Raw genomic sequence first — 18,497 nt, 5'->3', positions numbered from 1 at the left:
CAAAGTGTTGTCGGTACTTTTTAGTGATGATCCCATTGACTGAGGCAGGCCCTGATTACAGTGTGTAGCCTATATGTGTGTGTTTGTGTATTGTGGTGGTTGTAAACAAGCAGACAACATCTATTTTACTATTGTTAGCTTTTTTTTCTCTTTTAAGAAACACAAACTGAAGTTCAAAGCAACACCAAAATATATTTCTTAGCATAAGCCATTCAAATCGAGGCTGTTTTTTATTTTTGTGCGGTGGTAATGCTTTGGTAATTGACAATGGTCACATTAGATTCAATACAAACATGAAAATGAACCTTATTCAAAGCCTGAATTAAAACAAAATAATAACAAATCTAGCGCTTACTGAAAAAAAGAACAGTGAGACAAACATGCAGAATTGTGGCGCAGATACAGGATGACTGTCATCCCACACCCCCTTATTCAGTCTAGTCAAGGCCTTGCAACGAGAAATGGCTGCCAGTTTGGCACCAATGATTTCTCCTCTGTGAAGCTGGCAACAAGCAGTCACATCTGGAAGACATGCTATCAGGAATTCTTTCAGAGGTAGCCAATGTCAAAACTTACGATGAGCCTCTGAGGCTCGAGTAGCTCTGTGTTTCCAAGATATTCTGTTTTCACTTTAAACCTAACAATTTGTCATTGTTTCAGCCACTCTTTTTTGTCAATAAGTCACAATCCTCCGAGCAAAATCCAACCAGTAAAGGACAGCAAATATTTCAAATCCATATTTACTTTTCTGTAAAAACACTTCAAGCTATTTCCAAACCAATAGTCCATTAAATCCATCCTGATGCTAACCACTTTGAGTGCAGCTGAGTGTGTCGAAAGCTATATGGTATGTTAAAGGTTAGAAATAAATCTGTTGCTATGAGGTGCAAAAATTATTTCTGAAGCAGCAGTTCTTGATCTCCATCTCCTGTTTCCTTCCATCTTTTCTGACTACTCTGTTATCTGCACTCTTCCATCAAAAACCACACTGATAACAGACTGGAGAACTCAATTGACCTTGACTGGGTGTAAGAGAGTATGGGCACTTGTAGTACTGTGGAAAAGAGGGTAAAGGAAACTGTCTGTCTGTTTTCACAAACGTCACTTGTAACAAAGAAGCAGTAGGTTGGTTAAGATTAATGTGAGTCCCAGATCATATAAGATGAGATACCAATTTTTATTTTAATGTTTTAATGTGAATTTTTCATATGTCTTGAAAATATAATAATAATTCATTACATTTACTAAGAGTAAATGTTTTGCCAGTGTGCTGGTGCATTTGTGTCTTTTGTCTTTTATGGTTATAAACACACTCCATGTGATATGTGCTGCACTTGATGCATCACAAACCCGACCACTGAGGTGCACTTCAGTTGTGTTATACACTCACATGTCATTTATTAAGTACACCTTCCTAATCGTATCTCCATTAAGGTTTTAATGTTCACTTTTTGCTGCTACTGTTTTAAAAGGGTGCTGTTGGTCATTTTGCAAGATTTGTGCTGTAGCTGCATGTTGCATACTGGCAAGTCTTTCTACTATTTTGCGCACCCCATTCATATCAATGAGGGTAAGCTAAAGAACAGAAACAGCTGACAACAGCATGTTTCCTAAGCAATATCCCAACAAACTATTAAACAAAGGACATTATTTAAATATTATGAAGGACAAAAAATGACAAGTATAAATGAAAAAATGCAGAAATAAATAATGAAATACACAAATAAATGCAAAATATATATATTGCATTGTAACGAAAAATGCTATTTCTGTATTTTTACATTTTACTCTTGATACATTTCTACATTTATTTATTCATTTGTGCGTTTCTAGACTTGTGTATTTATTTCTGTTCTGTACTCTAGATTTAACGACATTTCAGAACTCTTTATCAAAGTTTTATTTCAAAAAGACAAATCTTTTTGGTCAAAGCTTAGCTAGTTTCCAGGACAGTCGCCAGAACTGAGCCGTGAGAGGCAACCCTTTCTCTGCATCTAACTGTGCTGAGTGAGGGGCAGACTTAAGTGAATGTAACTGATATTACAGCACGGCCGCTGACGCTAACTTATGTGTTTGGTGATTTTGCCAGACAATGTTATAAATGGTGTTATTAAATCAGGATTTTAGCAGTGCAGAGCACCATCTTGGAAATGGCACAGACGTGACACTGGTTAACATGTCGTCACATTTCAGTCACTATTTCATACTTGTCCCATTGTCTGACAATGGAAAGAGAAAAAAAAAACATGTAAATGAGAACAGATTTATTGGGAATTTGGTGGTATTCAAATATCGAGAGAAGGGCAGAAGCAAAGAGATAAAAGGCCGAAACCAGCTGACACTAGGCAGAATACAAATATGATATGATGACATGAAAAACCGTCATCATCCATCAGTGCTACATGAAACTAAGTGTAAAAGTGTTGTACTCAACACTCATCATATTGTTATTAATTATCACCATTATTATCATGGTAACAACCAGCTTGATAGTGTTTGAACGCTGCTGTTCCTGGTCCCCCCCTTCTCCCGTTCTCTCCTCTCAACTTGTCCGAATCTGTTGGACTACACTCAGGGTGTCGGGGTTTCTTTCTGTTGAAAGGGTTTTTCTCCTCTCCCGTGTCACCGAGTGCTTGCTCCTGGAGGGAAATGTCAGGTTTCTCTCGATAATATCGTGAGGTTACTCACGCCTTGAGATAATATAAGCTAAGATTTGGTATTACATAAATAAAACTGAATCAGTTTAGCGAAGTGGCTATTAGTGAAATAAAGGCAGAGTTCCTGTGTGCCAGTCAAGTCAAGGCAGTAGAAGTAGATCCTTCCAATCAATCTCACCACTATAACCAATATGGCTTAGGGCTGGGGTAGGACCACCTACCTAATTTATTTATACAACAAATATATAAAAGTTAGAAATGTAGAAATACAGGAATACTGAAATAAATAACTGTAGAAATGTAGAAATACAGAAACAATTACATAAATAAATCGAGACATTCATAAATAAATGTTTAAATTAATGTATAAAGAAATAACTAATTAAATGAATGTAGAAATATAAATAAATAAATAAATGTAGAAATGTAGAAATAAATACATGGCAAAATAGGTGTATTCATTTTATGTCATTTTTGGTCCTTCATAAAATATATGTATATGTATATAGATTATGATAACCTATTAAACCAGCTTTACAAGTGACTGACTGCTTTCTAACCAAACAGAGCAATATGACCCTGACAAAAGCTAGGGGGCTGTCAATACACCGAAAAAGTGCCAAGCATAAAAATCACAAACCTTTAGCCTGCCACACACAATAATGATTCTCCTCTGACAAAAACTGCCGACCGGTAAATTATTTATATTCACACTATGAATAAATAAAACAAACAGACACCACTCTCAGTCTACAAATCTAGGAAGTATTTGCCCATTTAATCATCAAATTTTAACAGAAGCTGCAACACATTGCATAAGCACTCAGGACTCCTGGGACAGTTGCGAACTTGACCAACTGCCAATAAGAGGTTGTGCCTAATTTTTTAGAGCCATTTGCCTCCTATCTGATTCCTTTGCCTCATATCAAGGCCCACAGTATAAAGCCTGTCCTTAGTCCCCAGATAATTAGCTTGGCTTTGTTGTGTACAGCACACATGCACATCCATTTCTAATTAGTGACAGACAGCATCTACAACTGCTACACATAATATTTTAGAGGAGCTTAGTGATTTCTTCCAAGCATATACCTAGTGTAGGTAAGTCAATAGTGTCAGTGAACCACTGCTAAATGAATTTAACAGCACACATGCCCTGCAGCACACTTCCTAATGGTTCCCTTCTCTACATGTAAATGACCTCCTGTCCTGGATCTTTGATTGCAGATCAATGACTGTTTGCTTTATTTCAACATTCAGCGCCGGTGAACCACAACGCCACGGGGGCAAATGTTGAACAGAGAATTTACAGGTTTGCTATCGAGCACTTTGAAACAATAAAGCTGCCAGTGAGCTATTAAACAAACGAGAGAATAAAGTGGCTGCTGCGGCCCGAGATTAACACGATAGATACAACGTCGAAGGGTGTAATTATTCTTTACTGACACAAACGTTTAGCCCCCAGAGCGGAACAGTGTTTACCACAAATACTGCCACCACGCTTGACCTAATCATGGGCTGAGATTTACCTGACTGCATTTGAAATGCGTCACAGCTGATTTGTGTGAAGGAACTGATATTTTCTAACAATCAGCTCATCGTGTATCTTAGTGCTGCGTTTGATCTTGTACATATCTGCCAGACATTATTTGTTTGAAACTTTTACAACAGCATGATGAAATACAAATCAATACATTTAATGTGATTAAATGAAAAAAGGCATAATTTACGTCATATAAAAAAGCTATATACAAAGGCTAAACATGGATGATGACACCGACGGATAATATGTGCATTTGTACCCACTGTATGTTGCCTGTTTTTTTTTGGTTTATCTGTTGTTGCTGTGTCAGTATTTGCTCGTTGTACCTTTGTTTGTTCACATCACAAACAGGAGCTGTCAAAATCACATTATCCTTTCCACAATGTCAGTGTTTGCTTGTGTCTCCTGCAGTTGTTTTTCATATAACATAGGCTACAGTGGCTTGTAAATGCGATTCCTCTGAACAGCCTCTCATCACCTCGTGATGCACCACAGTAGAAATTAGTCCACAGTAAATCAGCTGTACTCACATGCAATATTAAGGTACCGATGTGAAGAATGTGATTTGTACGGCTTAAAAAGTACAATAAATGAGTCCAAATGTGCAAATAATGCTGAACAAATTCAGAAGGAATACATATCCATGCAAAATGTAAGATAACTGTAAAATGCATTATTTGCACAACTGTGGTAGAAGATAATCGCTCTATATCCTGTTTATCTCTCTGTTTGATTGTCAAAGCACCAAGAGCTAAAACTATCAACATGAAATTGTGTGTGTGTGTGTGTGTGTGTGTGTGTGTGTGTGTGTGTGATTGTGAACAAACTTGTCCTGACTTGATTCCCAAGTTGATTTCCACAGGCAATTATTTGGACATGTCAAATTTCACTTCGTAGTTATGGTGACAGGAGCCACAGCACACATCTGGTGAATGGCAGGTTCAGAAACACAAGTTTAATATTCTGCTTTAGTTAAAACATAATCACAAGAGTCACACAGCACATAATCACACATAATGCAGGATAGATGTGTATAATTGCACAGTGAGGAACTCTACAAACATATACATCAATGAGCATCCGGACTAGCAGGGACAATAGAGGAGAGACTTACCCATCACTGCCAAATCCTGAATGTAGAAATATGGCAATCTCTATATTGTCCTGCCAATGTATTAAAGCCATGAGCTGCATTCCAGGTCTTGATTATGTGTGTGATTTGCCTATTTTTGCATATGCACTCAGTGTGTATGCGTGTGTATGTGTGTGTATGCGTGCCTCTATCTACGCTTGTGCGCCTGACCACTGATGTGCATGCATGTGAGTGTACATTGCACAGACTGTGTAGCTGACACATGCATGTGTATGCACTGATGTGTGTGTCAGTTCAATTGTGTGCATAGGTGAGTGTGCACATGTGTTTGTGCCCCTCTGTGTGTGTGTGTGTGTGTGTGTCTTTGTATGTGTGTGTGTGTGTGCCTATTTGTGCACTAGCTGGCATGTCAGCTGATGTCCCCAGTAAGCCAGCAGTGGGCCTGTTGTGGATTAGTAGCAGGCTCCAGGGGATGGGAATCCCATTCCCGTTTACAGCTCTCCCTGGCAGAAAGAAAGGCAAGGATGCCTTCTCTCTACTGCCTTCACACCAGTTGGAGCCTGAAGGTGTGTGTGTGTGTGTGTGTGTGTGTGTGTGGTTGTGTGTGTGTGTGTGTTTTAGTTGCTGAGACGATGTGTGTATGTGGGTGTTCAATAGATGCTGGTGGCTGTGTGTCTATATGTGTACATATATATATATATGTGTGTGTGTGTGTGTGTGTGTGTGTGTGTGTTTGTGTGTGTATACATATATATATATGTCTAACATTAAATTAAACTTCCTCCCTGTCTCATTTTAATATTAGTTCAATACACTGTGTTGAAAAAACATTAATTCACTTATTTGTTTTATTGTGTGTGTGCATTAGGTGCTGCATGCTCACTTAAAACACAGTGGATTAACATTAACATTTTTTTTATGTTAATAATTTAATTATCTTAATATTTTCTGTACATTTTTAGGCCATATATAATCAATATTACTTGGTGACATACAGTATATTTGCTTTCCTTATAAACAAAATTTGCATAGAAATTTTCTTTTGGTTTTTCGTTATTACTTCTTTGCATCTTTAAGCAGTCACATCGAGGCTGAGTGGTAAAACTGGACAAAGGAACACTTTTTTCTGCTCTTGGGAAAATACATGCTCTTTCAGTGGGGGAGAAAGGAAATACAGCTGTATCAGTCTGGCCCTGTCTTAGAGATACTCTTTGTATGGTGTGGATATGTGGTGGTATTTCTATCACATCTTGTGCAGAATCACACACACTTACATGATAACACACACACACATACACACACACACAGGCCATTACGTAGCAACAACATGAAATTTCATCACGATAGGATTTGTTTTGAAGTCATTCGAACACCATCCAACACAAGAGCTGACCTCTTGAACCTCGAGATACAACCTTACCTTCTCCCCAGTGACAATTCAAATGCCACCTTTCTTCCACCCAGAGAGAAAGAGAAAAACATTTTGTGTGTGTGTGTGTGTGTGTGTGTGTGTGTGTGTGTGTGTGGCTGGGACTTGCAACTCGATAGCACAACAAAAGAGCTGTGGTGGCAAGTCCCCACGCAGACATTATATGTCAGCATCGCCGTCATACTGTTAGCTTGTCCCAACTGTACAAAGCCATCCTCATTCAGGGCACCTAACCAAGGTCAGTCTGGATTAGTCGCTAGTAACCCTATCAGGTCCAGCACAATGATTACAAAGCCCAGTGACACTGGCTGTCATCAGACTCTTTCTAGGCAACCCTATCTGCCCGACCCTTGGTTAGAGAGCCACCGGAGAGGGTTAGTCCATTTCAAATTGTTCCCCCTTTGTGTCTGCCTTTATTTCCCCCCTTTGATTTTCGGCGACTCGTTTGGTTCATCAATCAGCCTGTCTGGATGTGTGTGTGTTTGAAACCCATGCTGCACATAATTCCTATAATTTGTGGATTTTTTTTTTTTCTTCTTCCTCTTCTTCCACATAGACGATTCTTTGTGCTGGTTACCTCTGAAGCCAACAGTCATCCCACCTAAATCCCCCACCCTGCATCCTGTAGCTTTACGCTGTACACCACATGATTTGCTCTCAAACGAACATTTGTTAAATAATAGTAGCAATCAGAGTTGTAAAGCGAGTAGCCCTCGTGTCATCGTCTTTCAACACATCAATGTAATGTTTATCGTCACACTTGGAATCTGTGGGACAATATTTGTCAAAAAAATTCGATGTCTGTAGTTTGCAAGACAGCGCTTGTGAGAGGGGCTTTTTCAGCCATGAACGAGGATGCAGGCACATCGTTCTCCTTGTCTTACCGATTCAGACAACATGTCAGAGTGAAACAAAATAAAGACTTGTGTTTCACTGCAAGTGCGGTTGTTCGCCTGCTTTTTTTCCAAGAGGAATTACACTTCAAGCCCATCAGTTTACCGCTTCACTTTCCTCCCCAAGAACTGTTTTCCCAACATCCATGTCAGTTAGCAGCATGTTAGACAAATCAAACCTAAAGAAGAGCTGCCTTGTGATTTTTGGTTTGAAGAAAAAAAAAAAAAAAAAAAAAACAGAAAGAAACAAAACTATGATAAACAAGAACAAGAAGAACAGCAACAACAGTGCTAGCAGCACAACATATGCGAGGCAACGTGGCAACCGATGTTCTCCACTTCAGCACATCAGAGGTGTCCCTGCTTCAGTCGCCCTAAAGGTACCCGTTTACAAAGTGATAGGGCTTAGGGTTTTTAACTCGGGGCGAGGGGCTGATTTGAAACCCCCTCTGCTGCCAAGCACATGGACGGCTGCTGATTAGAAGAGGGTTGGCAGCAGTGGGCAGATGCCAGGCGGGGAGAGAGATGACGGCCTGTCGCCAGTCTGCCACCCAGCCCCTTGTCCCCCCCAGCTGCCCCCCTCCCTTACTAACCCCTCCCCTGTTGTATAAAAAAAAAAAAAAAACATTTCTGTGACAAACCCTAAGGGGGAGGGGATGAATTGTAGTAGTGCTTTGTATCAAAATGCAGCAAATGTGACAATATTGTCAGACAGATACGCAAAGACATGTAGTGCAACATTTTGTCAAGTTTTTTTTTTTTTTTTTTTTTGACTGATCTCAAGAGTTTTGAGGAGTTGTTTTGATCATATGAGGCTGGGAGTGTGACTGCCGAGCTAACTAAGTTGCACAATGAAACCGATCACAATGCAGTGTTTCTCTTTCCCTCTGCAAACCCACACACAAACAGGAGCACACAAACAGGTACGCGCTGTACTTTGCACAAGTTTGGCATGCTGAACATTCCTGCACCAGCCCACAGAGGATGAAACCTTTTGAACACTTCGGGTGTTTCAAAATTCAGGAGAGTAAATTGTCATGTGGCTCAGAGGATAATTCGCTGCTCTTAACTGATGCAAAATTGGGACTTTGTCCAACAAAGACGACAAACCACTAGAATGAGCCCAAAGCTACAAGGAGACAGACCAGAAGACAAGAACAGCTTTTCCAGGTGGACAAACTCAATGTCCTGTTGTAATAAGTCACAGCAAGGTGGAGGCAGTGGTTACTGTGAACAATAGCCAGGCTCAGGCTTTAATCATGCTGCTGTATTCCAGACTGTATTGATTTCAGACCAGCTCAATATAACTACATAACTAGTCCATCTCCCTGCTACAGCACTGCACTGTTGGTCATGCACCTACAGCTATGCATATTGTTAGACAGACACACACATGCGTTTACACATTTACCTAGCTCCACCTCACACTGCCCCCAAATGCACCCACATGGTGAACTGAACATGTGAAGCCAATACTGCACTTGCAACACAAGTCATAAAAGTTATTTCAATGCAAACAGTCTACAACAGCTGTGCTGCGGAGGTTCAAAAGCCTATGAAAAATCAGAAATCAATATTTGTTCAGTCATATGTGTAATAAACAAAGAGCATGACATCAAAGCTATAACCATTCAGTTCAACTCTGAGCAATTTACTCTACCCAAAAGGGTTAGCAGTTAGCAACCATAAAAAAAAATACAATACAATACAAGCAACTGTGCCAGTTCTGCATTATTCAGTGGTAAATTCTGTTGGGAAAGAATAAATGAGAAATCAATAGCTGTTTCCTTCATTCATGAAGGATGACATTTTTCATGAAACAACTGCATCTGCTATAGAGTTATTATCAGTGAGCTGAAGTAAAAAAACACTATCTATTGAGGAATCGTGAGTATTTATAATATGATGTCACTGAGTTTAAAAAGTGTATTTTTTTAACAAATAAATTAAATGTGAATTAATTTGGGGAAATTAACACTCAAGCTGGAGCCAAATTAACAGTTTCTTTTAATTGTGTGTTAGTTCAGGGTGTATTTGTGGTCACAGCCTGCAAACTTGAAAAATTAAAAACCAAATTAATTGGTTTTTTGCTTTGTTTAGTTTTTTCTTTTTTTTCTCTCTTTTTAAATTTTTTTTTTACTTTTCTTAACTCACATTACATTTCACTAGTGTTTTCATTTCATAAAGTGTGTTTGCTCTGAGATGCTCTTCACCATTTATCACCAACTATCTCCAACAAAATCCACAGGGGTGGAAGTTGCTTCCACAACTAAATTATATTACCCTAAATTTGTGATAAGGTAAGACAGGAAGGTGTGTATGTGTCTGACCACATTTGTTTTTCCCTCTCTGCCTCTCTGTACTCTCTATGCTTTCTGTATCTGTCTGTCTTTCTGCCTGCCTCTCTGTACATCTGTCAGTCTCTTCTCTCCCATCTCCTATATCTCCATCAGGCTGGGACTAAAATAACTTAGGCGCTCCAGCCTTTTTGAAACTGAGACCTGGAATGTACTACTGCAGAGTTTATCACAAACACACACACACACACACAAAGTTATACACCGTAACAGGCCGACAGGTGCACCTTCACACTGAGAATATGCATATGTGGACGCGCACATTCAAATGCACACACATATACACTCACCATTATATACACTTAACACTTACCACACACAAAAGGGAAGACAGAAAAAAAAAAAAAAAAAAGAACTCCCAGACCATACACAGTGCCGGTACAGTACTGATGGTTAGCCCATGGTCTGTGTGTAGAGGAGACAGTGCCCCCTGGTGCGGGCCAAACAGTACTCCCAGTCAGCCATATCTTGACCCTATCTATATTGAGAGCACTCATTTACTCTTCTGGGATTGATTAGTCCTGCCTGAAACAGAGAATCCACCCAACCCACATCTTACTAAAAAACAAACCATCCCCTGTAACCACCAGCATGCAGACTGACAAAATAACGGGGAATACAATAAATGCCTCACATCTCCAAAAACATGTTAAACTTTCAGGGCTATTTCACATTAACAGCCTGTGTTATGTGTTTCTGTGATGTGTTTGTATTCACTTGGTATAACAATGTACCTAACTGATACCGAGTACACTGTCCAGTCAGACCAATATTATGGCTTCGAATACAAAGTGTTAAATATGGATCAAGCTTCAAACATGAAAATGCACTTTAATATATACACTGCTGTCAGATAGAAAAAAGACAGCACACATAATTTCCTTTTATGTCAATCTCTGCCTGTTTTACTATCATATCATAGTCATGTAGGCTACTGATGTGATTGTCTCATATGCCTACAGACACACAGTCATACATAATGAAAATATATTAGATACAACACAGCATGCAGCAGTGTGTTGTATTTCCAAGGCTTTCAAAGATTTATGGTTTATTTAATTTGGTATTTCTTTTAGGTGCCTTCATAGTATGTTTTTCTTTTTTTTTTAATAGGCTGCTGCATTTTCTTATAACACTGCACTTAATACATATACATATAACATAATATGTGCAATTAGACATCATGCAATAGTCATAACACTGCTATGTTTCCTCTAAAAAGAAAAAGAAAAAAAAAACTCCCTCCATTATGGAATATTGTGTATTAATTAAGAAAACTGAATGTGTAAATGATACTTCTGAGATTCTTTTTTTTTTTTTGTACATTATAATGCATGCGCGTATTCGGATGTTATATATAAATTAGTCATTCCTGCTAACAGGCAAGCTGTAATGCACCTTTTCAAATTGTGCTGTTTACAACACTGCCAGACCACACTGCAGTGGAGGAACAAGCACCTGATGGATGAACACATTCATTCGGATGAATACTGATGAGAAAGACTGCGAGGCCACTCTTCTTCACAACAGTTGCCACCTTGACTGCCCGTTCCAAAACCGCTGTCACAGTTTCAGGTTTCCAGCATGCTGTGCCGTATCGCTTGTCTCCAACAGAGGTCATAATGTGTGTAATCACAATAATAAAGGACAAGGATGTGGCCTGTTTTGCATGCAGGCAGGTCCAAATGCGCACACGAAGATACACACAACATCGTAGACAGGTGAGTGCTCAAAGAGTGCACGACCAAAACTGTCAAACTCAGCTCATACCACACACACACACACACACACACACACACAGTCACAGTCACACACACACTTCAACAGCGCTGGTAGTTGAGCTTGTGGCGCCTGTATAGAGGCGAGACTGCCCCTCATAAAGCGACACCCACCCAGCGCCAACAGCTTTATTATTGCTGATGAATGTAATTGTAATAATAAGGGATGAGCGTGTTTGGGATGCGCTAAGTGGCGGATGAAGGAGCCGGGGACGCCCCCCGCAGGTCAGAGCGCGCACTGCCTGAGGAGCGCGCACACTTATCGGTGCCGGCGTACTTCCATGGACGTGTCCGCGCTTTAATAGCCGGACTGACAAAACAACCAGAGCAGTGCTCATTTTATACCCCCCCACACCCCCCCCCCCCGTCTCTCTCCCTCCTCTCTTGCGCGGTTGTTAGCGTTAAGCGCAAGTTTTAATCAGATAGACACCGTGCGCCACAATCAACCTGACAATTCAACAATGCAGAAAATCAAACAAATAACCCGACGGCACAAAAACCTGATAGTAAAACAGGTGACGGAATCTTGCATACTTCTCTTTCCCTGCCTATTTGTGTTCAGCCCTGCACATAATAGACATCTTAACAGGTAGCCTAAATGTGTGCACTTTTGCAGGTTTTAACCGTCACCAAAACAATAGAATTAAAAAAAAAAAAAATAAATAAAAATCTAGATTTTTATTTCTGATACACCTGTGTGGTGAATTTCCCCGAAACAAATGATAAGCAAGGCAGATAGCAGCTGTGGGCCGTTTCATTGGCAGGACCATACACCGCCGCCTCCTTCACTTGGTAGATTTATCTGATTTTAATGAACAAAAAGTTTTACAATTCCACACCTAACTGAAGGAATCTATAGACCCCACTTTTTGCAGTGTGGAGTCTTGGTTTTGTTCCGAGGCTCCATTTCTATGAGGCAGAAAGGGGGCGGGGATGGGATATTCAGATGAGCCGGAGTGACAGCTCCAGTTTCCCCCAATGCTCTGTGTGTCTGAAACTCCACTGGCTCCTTCCCTCCTAACTCCTCACTTCATAGTGCTGCGTACTAAAAACATCGGACGCTAGGGGATCAAGACGCATGCCACATTGCCTCTATGTGGGCACTTTAACAGATCTTTCGGGGTTTTTTTTTTTCCCAGTAAGGGGGCTGAGGAGGGAGGACTTTTTTTATTTTCATTGTCTGATGACTGTTTGCACGGCTGATTATTGAGCTGATTGTTTATTATTTTGGCTGTTGTTGCCCGCCGCCCAGCGCGTTTTTTCCTCCCTTTTTTGGAATCGGCGACCTATACCGCGCTCACCAATGTCCTATCCTCAGGGTTACCTCTACCAGCCCCCGGGCTCCCTGGCTCTTTATTCGTGTCCGGCTTACGGGGCCTCGGCTCTGGCTGCCCCGCGTAATGAAGACTTGGCGAGGTCGTCCTCTGGCTCAGCCTTCAGCCCTTACCCTGGATCGGCTGCTTTCTCCGCCTCGGCCGGTGCAGGCTTCTCCAGTCCACTGTCATACTCCACGGATCCAACCACGGGATTCCCATCCTACATGGTAAAATATTTCACATGTTCATATATGATCCTGTGTAATCGTTTTCGAGAGCGGGAGAATGTGCCGGCGTGATGAAGTCTTTCACAGGCACAGAGGGCGAGTGAATCGGTGCGGCTTTACAATGTTATTGTTATGATTGACGAATCGGTGAAGTGCTTGCGGAACTTTTCTGTCGAGTGCCACACATTCATATGTAGTGGCCTACTCCTTGGGTCCTTTACTTTAAAATCCTTGACCCCTTTGGCTTAAGTGGGATTTTTAAGCACGAGCTGCAAATTGTAACGGCTTGACCAGCGCTTAACTGGCTGCACAGCTAATTATGTAAAACTGAACATCACCTCAGATTTTTTTTTATTTTTTTTATTTGAACATTCAGCCACCAAGCAATGGGTGTACGTGTCGTAAAAAAAAAAAAAAAAAAAGAGATAGCCTATAACACAAGCTGTAACTCTTTCTTCCTCAGCGGTCATTAAAACCACCAGGGGATGAAGTCGCTGACTTTATTCCGAGCTGAATAAACGGAATTTTAACATGAAAAGCATGACTCGCATTGCTAATGTCACAGGGCACTTCAAGCGTTTTAAGAAAGGTGCATATCAAGTGATTTGCTAATGGGATTTGTAATGCTGCAAAGAGGAGATATGTTAACACATTGGGGCTGCCACAACAAAACAAAAAGCAGCCACTGAAAGAAAATGGGGAAGTTAATAGGTGATTACAGAAAATTGAAATTTCCTTTTTATTATCTTAACGGCTATATTAACGGGAGCTCTGTTATTAGTTAATCCGATAATGATCTTAACCATTAGTTAACCATTAGTCCACGCCTTTCTGCGGCCTGCTTTTACGCACTGTGCTTTTACTACCTCTGCTCACAATTACAGTCATTCATTTTAAGCTTTTGAGATGACTAATGATCCAGGTAAAATAATAATCTTTAGATATTAGAAAACCAAAAGTGAGGATAAAATCTTCCACTGCATTTAAACCACTCTCCACATTTTTTATTTTCATACATTCTGACAGGTTTCCAAAAAACAACTGACTTCACTGTTAAGATTAAAACTGTTTTCTTAAGCTTAAAAATAAGTGTAATACCTTGAATTGAAGGTGTGTGCATGTGTGTGTATGTGATGTCTGCATTAAAATACTTTCAAATTATAGGAAGTTGCTTTTTTTTTTGTAAAGAATTCAAATTCTAAAACAATCTGAAGGGAGAATATACAGCACATCAAAGACTTGAGGGTTTTTTTTTCCAAACTTAATTCCAGAGCTCTCCATATGACGCACACACGACGGGCATGGCGGGGGCATTAAGTTACCACCCATACGGAAGTCCAGGGTACCCCTACCAACTCAACGACCCGGCTTACCGCAAAAACGCCACCAGGGACGCCACGGCCACCCTGAAGGCCTGGCTGCAGGAGCACAGGAAGAACCCGTACCCGACAAAAGGGGAAAAGATCATGCTGGCTATTATCACCAAGATGACCCTAACGCAGGTCTCTACATGGTTCGCCAACGCCAGGAGGAGGCTCAAGAAGGAGAACAAGATGACCTGGGCGCCCAGGAATAAAAGCGAAGACGAGGACGAGGAGGACGGGGACGGGGAGAGGAAAGAGGTGGAGCGCTCTGAAAAGACCCTGGATAACAGCGAGGCTTCAGCGGAGGATGAAGGTGGGGTATAATCTGACGACCGAGCCAATGATCCATTTAACAATTCAGGGTAGGATGGGGGCAAAAAAAAAAAAAAGGGAGGGGAGGGGTGGATTCCCCTTTTATTTACTGCTCAGGTTATTTAGTCCAATAGCACCCTGGCAAAAATATATATCAAAGATATGAAATGATAAATAATAAATAACCTTTAATTTGCATGGAAGAGATCTGGCTTCATGTATTGTTTTAGTATCCTTCCTGATTGATTTTTTTTTTTCTAATATAAACGAAGTTCTGAGACTGAACACTGCACTAAATGACCTGCTGAGATGAACATCTTATTTTCTTTAACATGATTAATGGCAGGTCACTGGCAAAGTAGACACACAGCCCAGCAATCACCATGAGTGCATGAGTGGCCTCAGTAAGATCAGACTGTGAATGTTATTCTGAATGTTATTTTTTTATTTTTTATGGCCTAACTGTGTAAAAAATGAGATCATCATTGTTATCATTAAAAATGGCTTTTAATCGTAGCCATTTAAACGGATATAAGTGATGAATATCTGACTTATCCAAGCCTGGTTGGTGGTAAAACATTCGTGATTGGTCTGAGTACACATGGACATGAAAAAAAAAACAAGTTTTCAGATTGTTTATTTCAGTCAAAAAATGTCGACTCATGCGTTCGCTTTCATTGTACAATATTATCATATTTAATAGGATATATGATTTTATTTTTACGAATTCATTTCTTTCTTTCTTTCTTCCTCCTTGATTTCTTCTAACAAATCTTTTGGATTCCATTGTGTTACAATATTTCTTATGATTTATTCATCCTCTCCTCTGGTCTTCAGGCATCAGCTTGCACGTCGACACCCTGACGGACCACTCCTGCTCCGCGGAGTCTGACGGGGAGAAGGTCAGCTGCCGTGTGGGCGAGCTGGGCTCTGACCAAGCCGCCGACAAATGCGACGAGGACGGCGACGACCTGAACCACGACCCGCGGGTTCAGCTCTCTCCCAAACCCGTCACATCGTCGCCTCTAACCGGAGTGGAAGCGCCGGTCCTCGGTCATCACCAGCAACACCACCATCACCACCACCACCACCACCACCTCCATCATCTCCACCACCTCCACAGCCAACGCGAGGACTTGGCGCGGAGCCTCGTCAACAGCAACAATATCAACACCAACAAATCGTCCTCGTCATGCCTAGATAGCAGGCCCTCGTCGGCGGCGCCTCAGAACCCGACAGTTAAGCCCAAATTGTGGTCGCTGGCGGAGATTGCTACCTCGGACCAAAAGCAACAACATCAGCAACAGCAACTGGGGCAGCCCGGGCAACCGAATTGCCCCTCCTCCAGCGGTGGCCTCCTCACTCCCCCCACGCCTTCCACCACCTCCCCGGCTGCCAGTTCCCCCTCCCTCTACCCGGCCCCCTCCATCCTTGGAAGACCTATTTATTACACTTCTCCCTTTTATAGCAATTACACAAACTATGGCAACTTCAGCCCCCTGCAGGGCCAAGGGATCCTGCGGTACACTAATTCATCTGGAGTGAGTCTGGCTGCTGCCGCCGCCGCCGCCGCCGCCGCTGCCGCAGCAAACGAGGGTCTCAGCTCCTCTCACCAGGCTCTGGAGGCGAGCACAAACCCCAAACACAGGCCAGACTCCCCCCTCGTTAAAAATAACCCAAACCAGATTGTTGTTGTCGAGCAGCAGCAGCAACAACAGCATTTCAGACCCGCAAATTTAGAAGCAAAGAAAGGTACGTAATAATATGGCGCGATACACTGTTACCAAAAAAAAAACAAAAAAAAAAAAAAAAAAAGGAAAAAACGATAACCATTTTGAAAACTTATTTAATCTAGTGTTGAATCTTGAGAATGTATTTTTCTTAAACAGGGAAATCTCGTCACAGTGGAAGTAAAATTGTTTCCAATGCAAATCAACTGGTTTCTCTGTGTGTCACTTCCATATGTCATTGTGACACCACGGGGATGATTGGGCTGTTTATAATTTGCCTCCTAGGAAATTAAGACTCCTTCAAGCAATCTTGCATGAGAAACAAGTGGCATCATCTGACACCACTGGCAGATTTTTACTTGTCTTAAGATCAATACAATTTTAGGACTGAATATGAGACTAAATGACTTATTAAGATGGACATTTCTGCAGCTCCGTCTGAGCAAATGAACGTGTACTATGGCCTATAATTCGTTTTCAGTGCAGTTGATTTTCTGGAATAATCCATTTATAATTGTCCTCCATTTTTTTTTTTTTTTTTTTTTTAAAGCATATGCATATTTCTGAATCTCATATAGAGTCATTAGCCAGGAGGCTACGAGCTTTTCGTTTGCAACCAGCTCGCCTGAGAAAGCAGCAGGGATATAATAAGAAAAGCCCATCGCAAACAAATGTGCAAGAGGACACCTACAGATGTAGACATTAAAATAAGCTCCATGAAGGACAGGCCTCAAAATCAGCCCAACCGTGCGCACAGACATGCGCGCACACTCACACTAGAGGCAGCCTGTGAATCCAGTGAGCAGAGAAATGTTGCCATAGCTTTGAGCAGGAATCCTATTTTTAATGTTTCCTCTGATGTGTGTGAGTGTGTGTGTTCATGTGTGTGTGTGTGTGTGTGTGTGCGCGCACAGTCGGCCCCCGAACCTTATCTTTCAGCTTAGGATAATTATAATTACACTGGGTCAGCCAAAAGCAAACAAATCAGTTAGCCTGCTCTGCGCATTCATGGTGCAACTTTACATCTTCAAATGTCACTTATGCGTGATGGTGGTGGTTACTCTCCCTGCGCACATTCAAAGCTTTGCCTGCACGCCGCTGGATCAGACGTGTTACCGGCAATTAGGCGGTGGGGATTTTTTAATAAGCACTTGCAGTAATCGAGCTGTTTTGGTTCGAGTCAGCCTGACAAACTTTGTATTTCCAAGGGAGCTGATCATTTGATCGTGTGGGATTTTTTTTTTTTTTTTATTTCCATGGTCTGCAGGTAGGTGTCACAATTGCTTTGACTGTAAAGCGAGAAACGACACCACCTTTTAGCCTCATGTTTTAACCCCCATAACCTTTACTCCAAAACCGGATCTAGTGCCACCATATAGTCGCAGTGAACGCTGCTACCGCCTCCTCAGCTCCACACAGGCTGAGACACTCTACAGCACACACACACACATACACACACACACACAGGTTTGTCACATTGTTATTGTATTATTTCAGCTGTTTTGTTTCCATGCATTGCGGATAAAAAAAATACATATGTTGGTTTGAGAAAGATCTCCCATTATATGTGATTTACATGTTATTTCTCAGGTTCCTATAGTTTGCTTATTTGCCACGGTATATTATTTGAGTCTATATTTACGTGTGGAAAACATAATTTGGCCTTTCTGTGAAACCATGCTTGTAAGAGGAGGTGTCTTGGGACGCAAGGCGGACGGAACTGAAGTGAACTTGAGGACTTCAAAGTGGAATAGCCTACATTTGATATTTATTTTTTTAAGTGATGGCGAAATGATGCCTA

General features: G+C 41.2%; 1 protein-coding gene across 1 annotated transcript; it reads left to right on the top strand.

The window, feature by feature from the left end:
• Positions 1 to 12,791: 12,791 nt before the first annotated feature.
• Positions 12,792 to 16,865, top strand: irx2a (iroquois homeobox 2a). Its single transcript, XM_071470454.1, has 3 exons — positions 12,792 to 13,290; positions 14,562 to 14,967; positions 15,804 to 16,865. The coding sequence occupies exons 1-3, from the start codon at positions 13,051 to 13,053 to the stop codon at positions 16,724 to 16,726; spliced, it is 1,569 nt and encodes a 522-aa protein (XP_071326555.1). The 5' UTR covers positions 12,792 to 13,050; the 3' UTR covers positions 16,727 to 16,865.
• Positions 16,866 to 18,497: the final 1,632 nt, after the last annotated feature.

This window comes from Trachinotus anak, unplaced genomic scaffold (assembly GCF_046630095.1).
Source record: "Trachinotus anak isolate AG129_WGS33_773 ecotype Australia unplaced genomic scaffold, CSIRO_AGI_Tana_v1 ptg000032l, whole genome shotgun sequence".
Taxonomy (NCBI): Eukaryota; Metazoa; Chordata; class Actinopteri; order Carangiformes; family Carangidae; genus Trachinotus; species Trachinotus anak.
The sequence above is the reverse complement of the archived record's forward strand: the minus strand, read 5'-3'. Positions and strand labels throughout refer to the sequence as shown.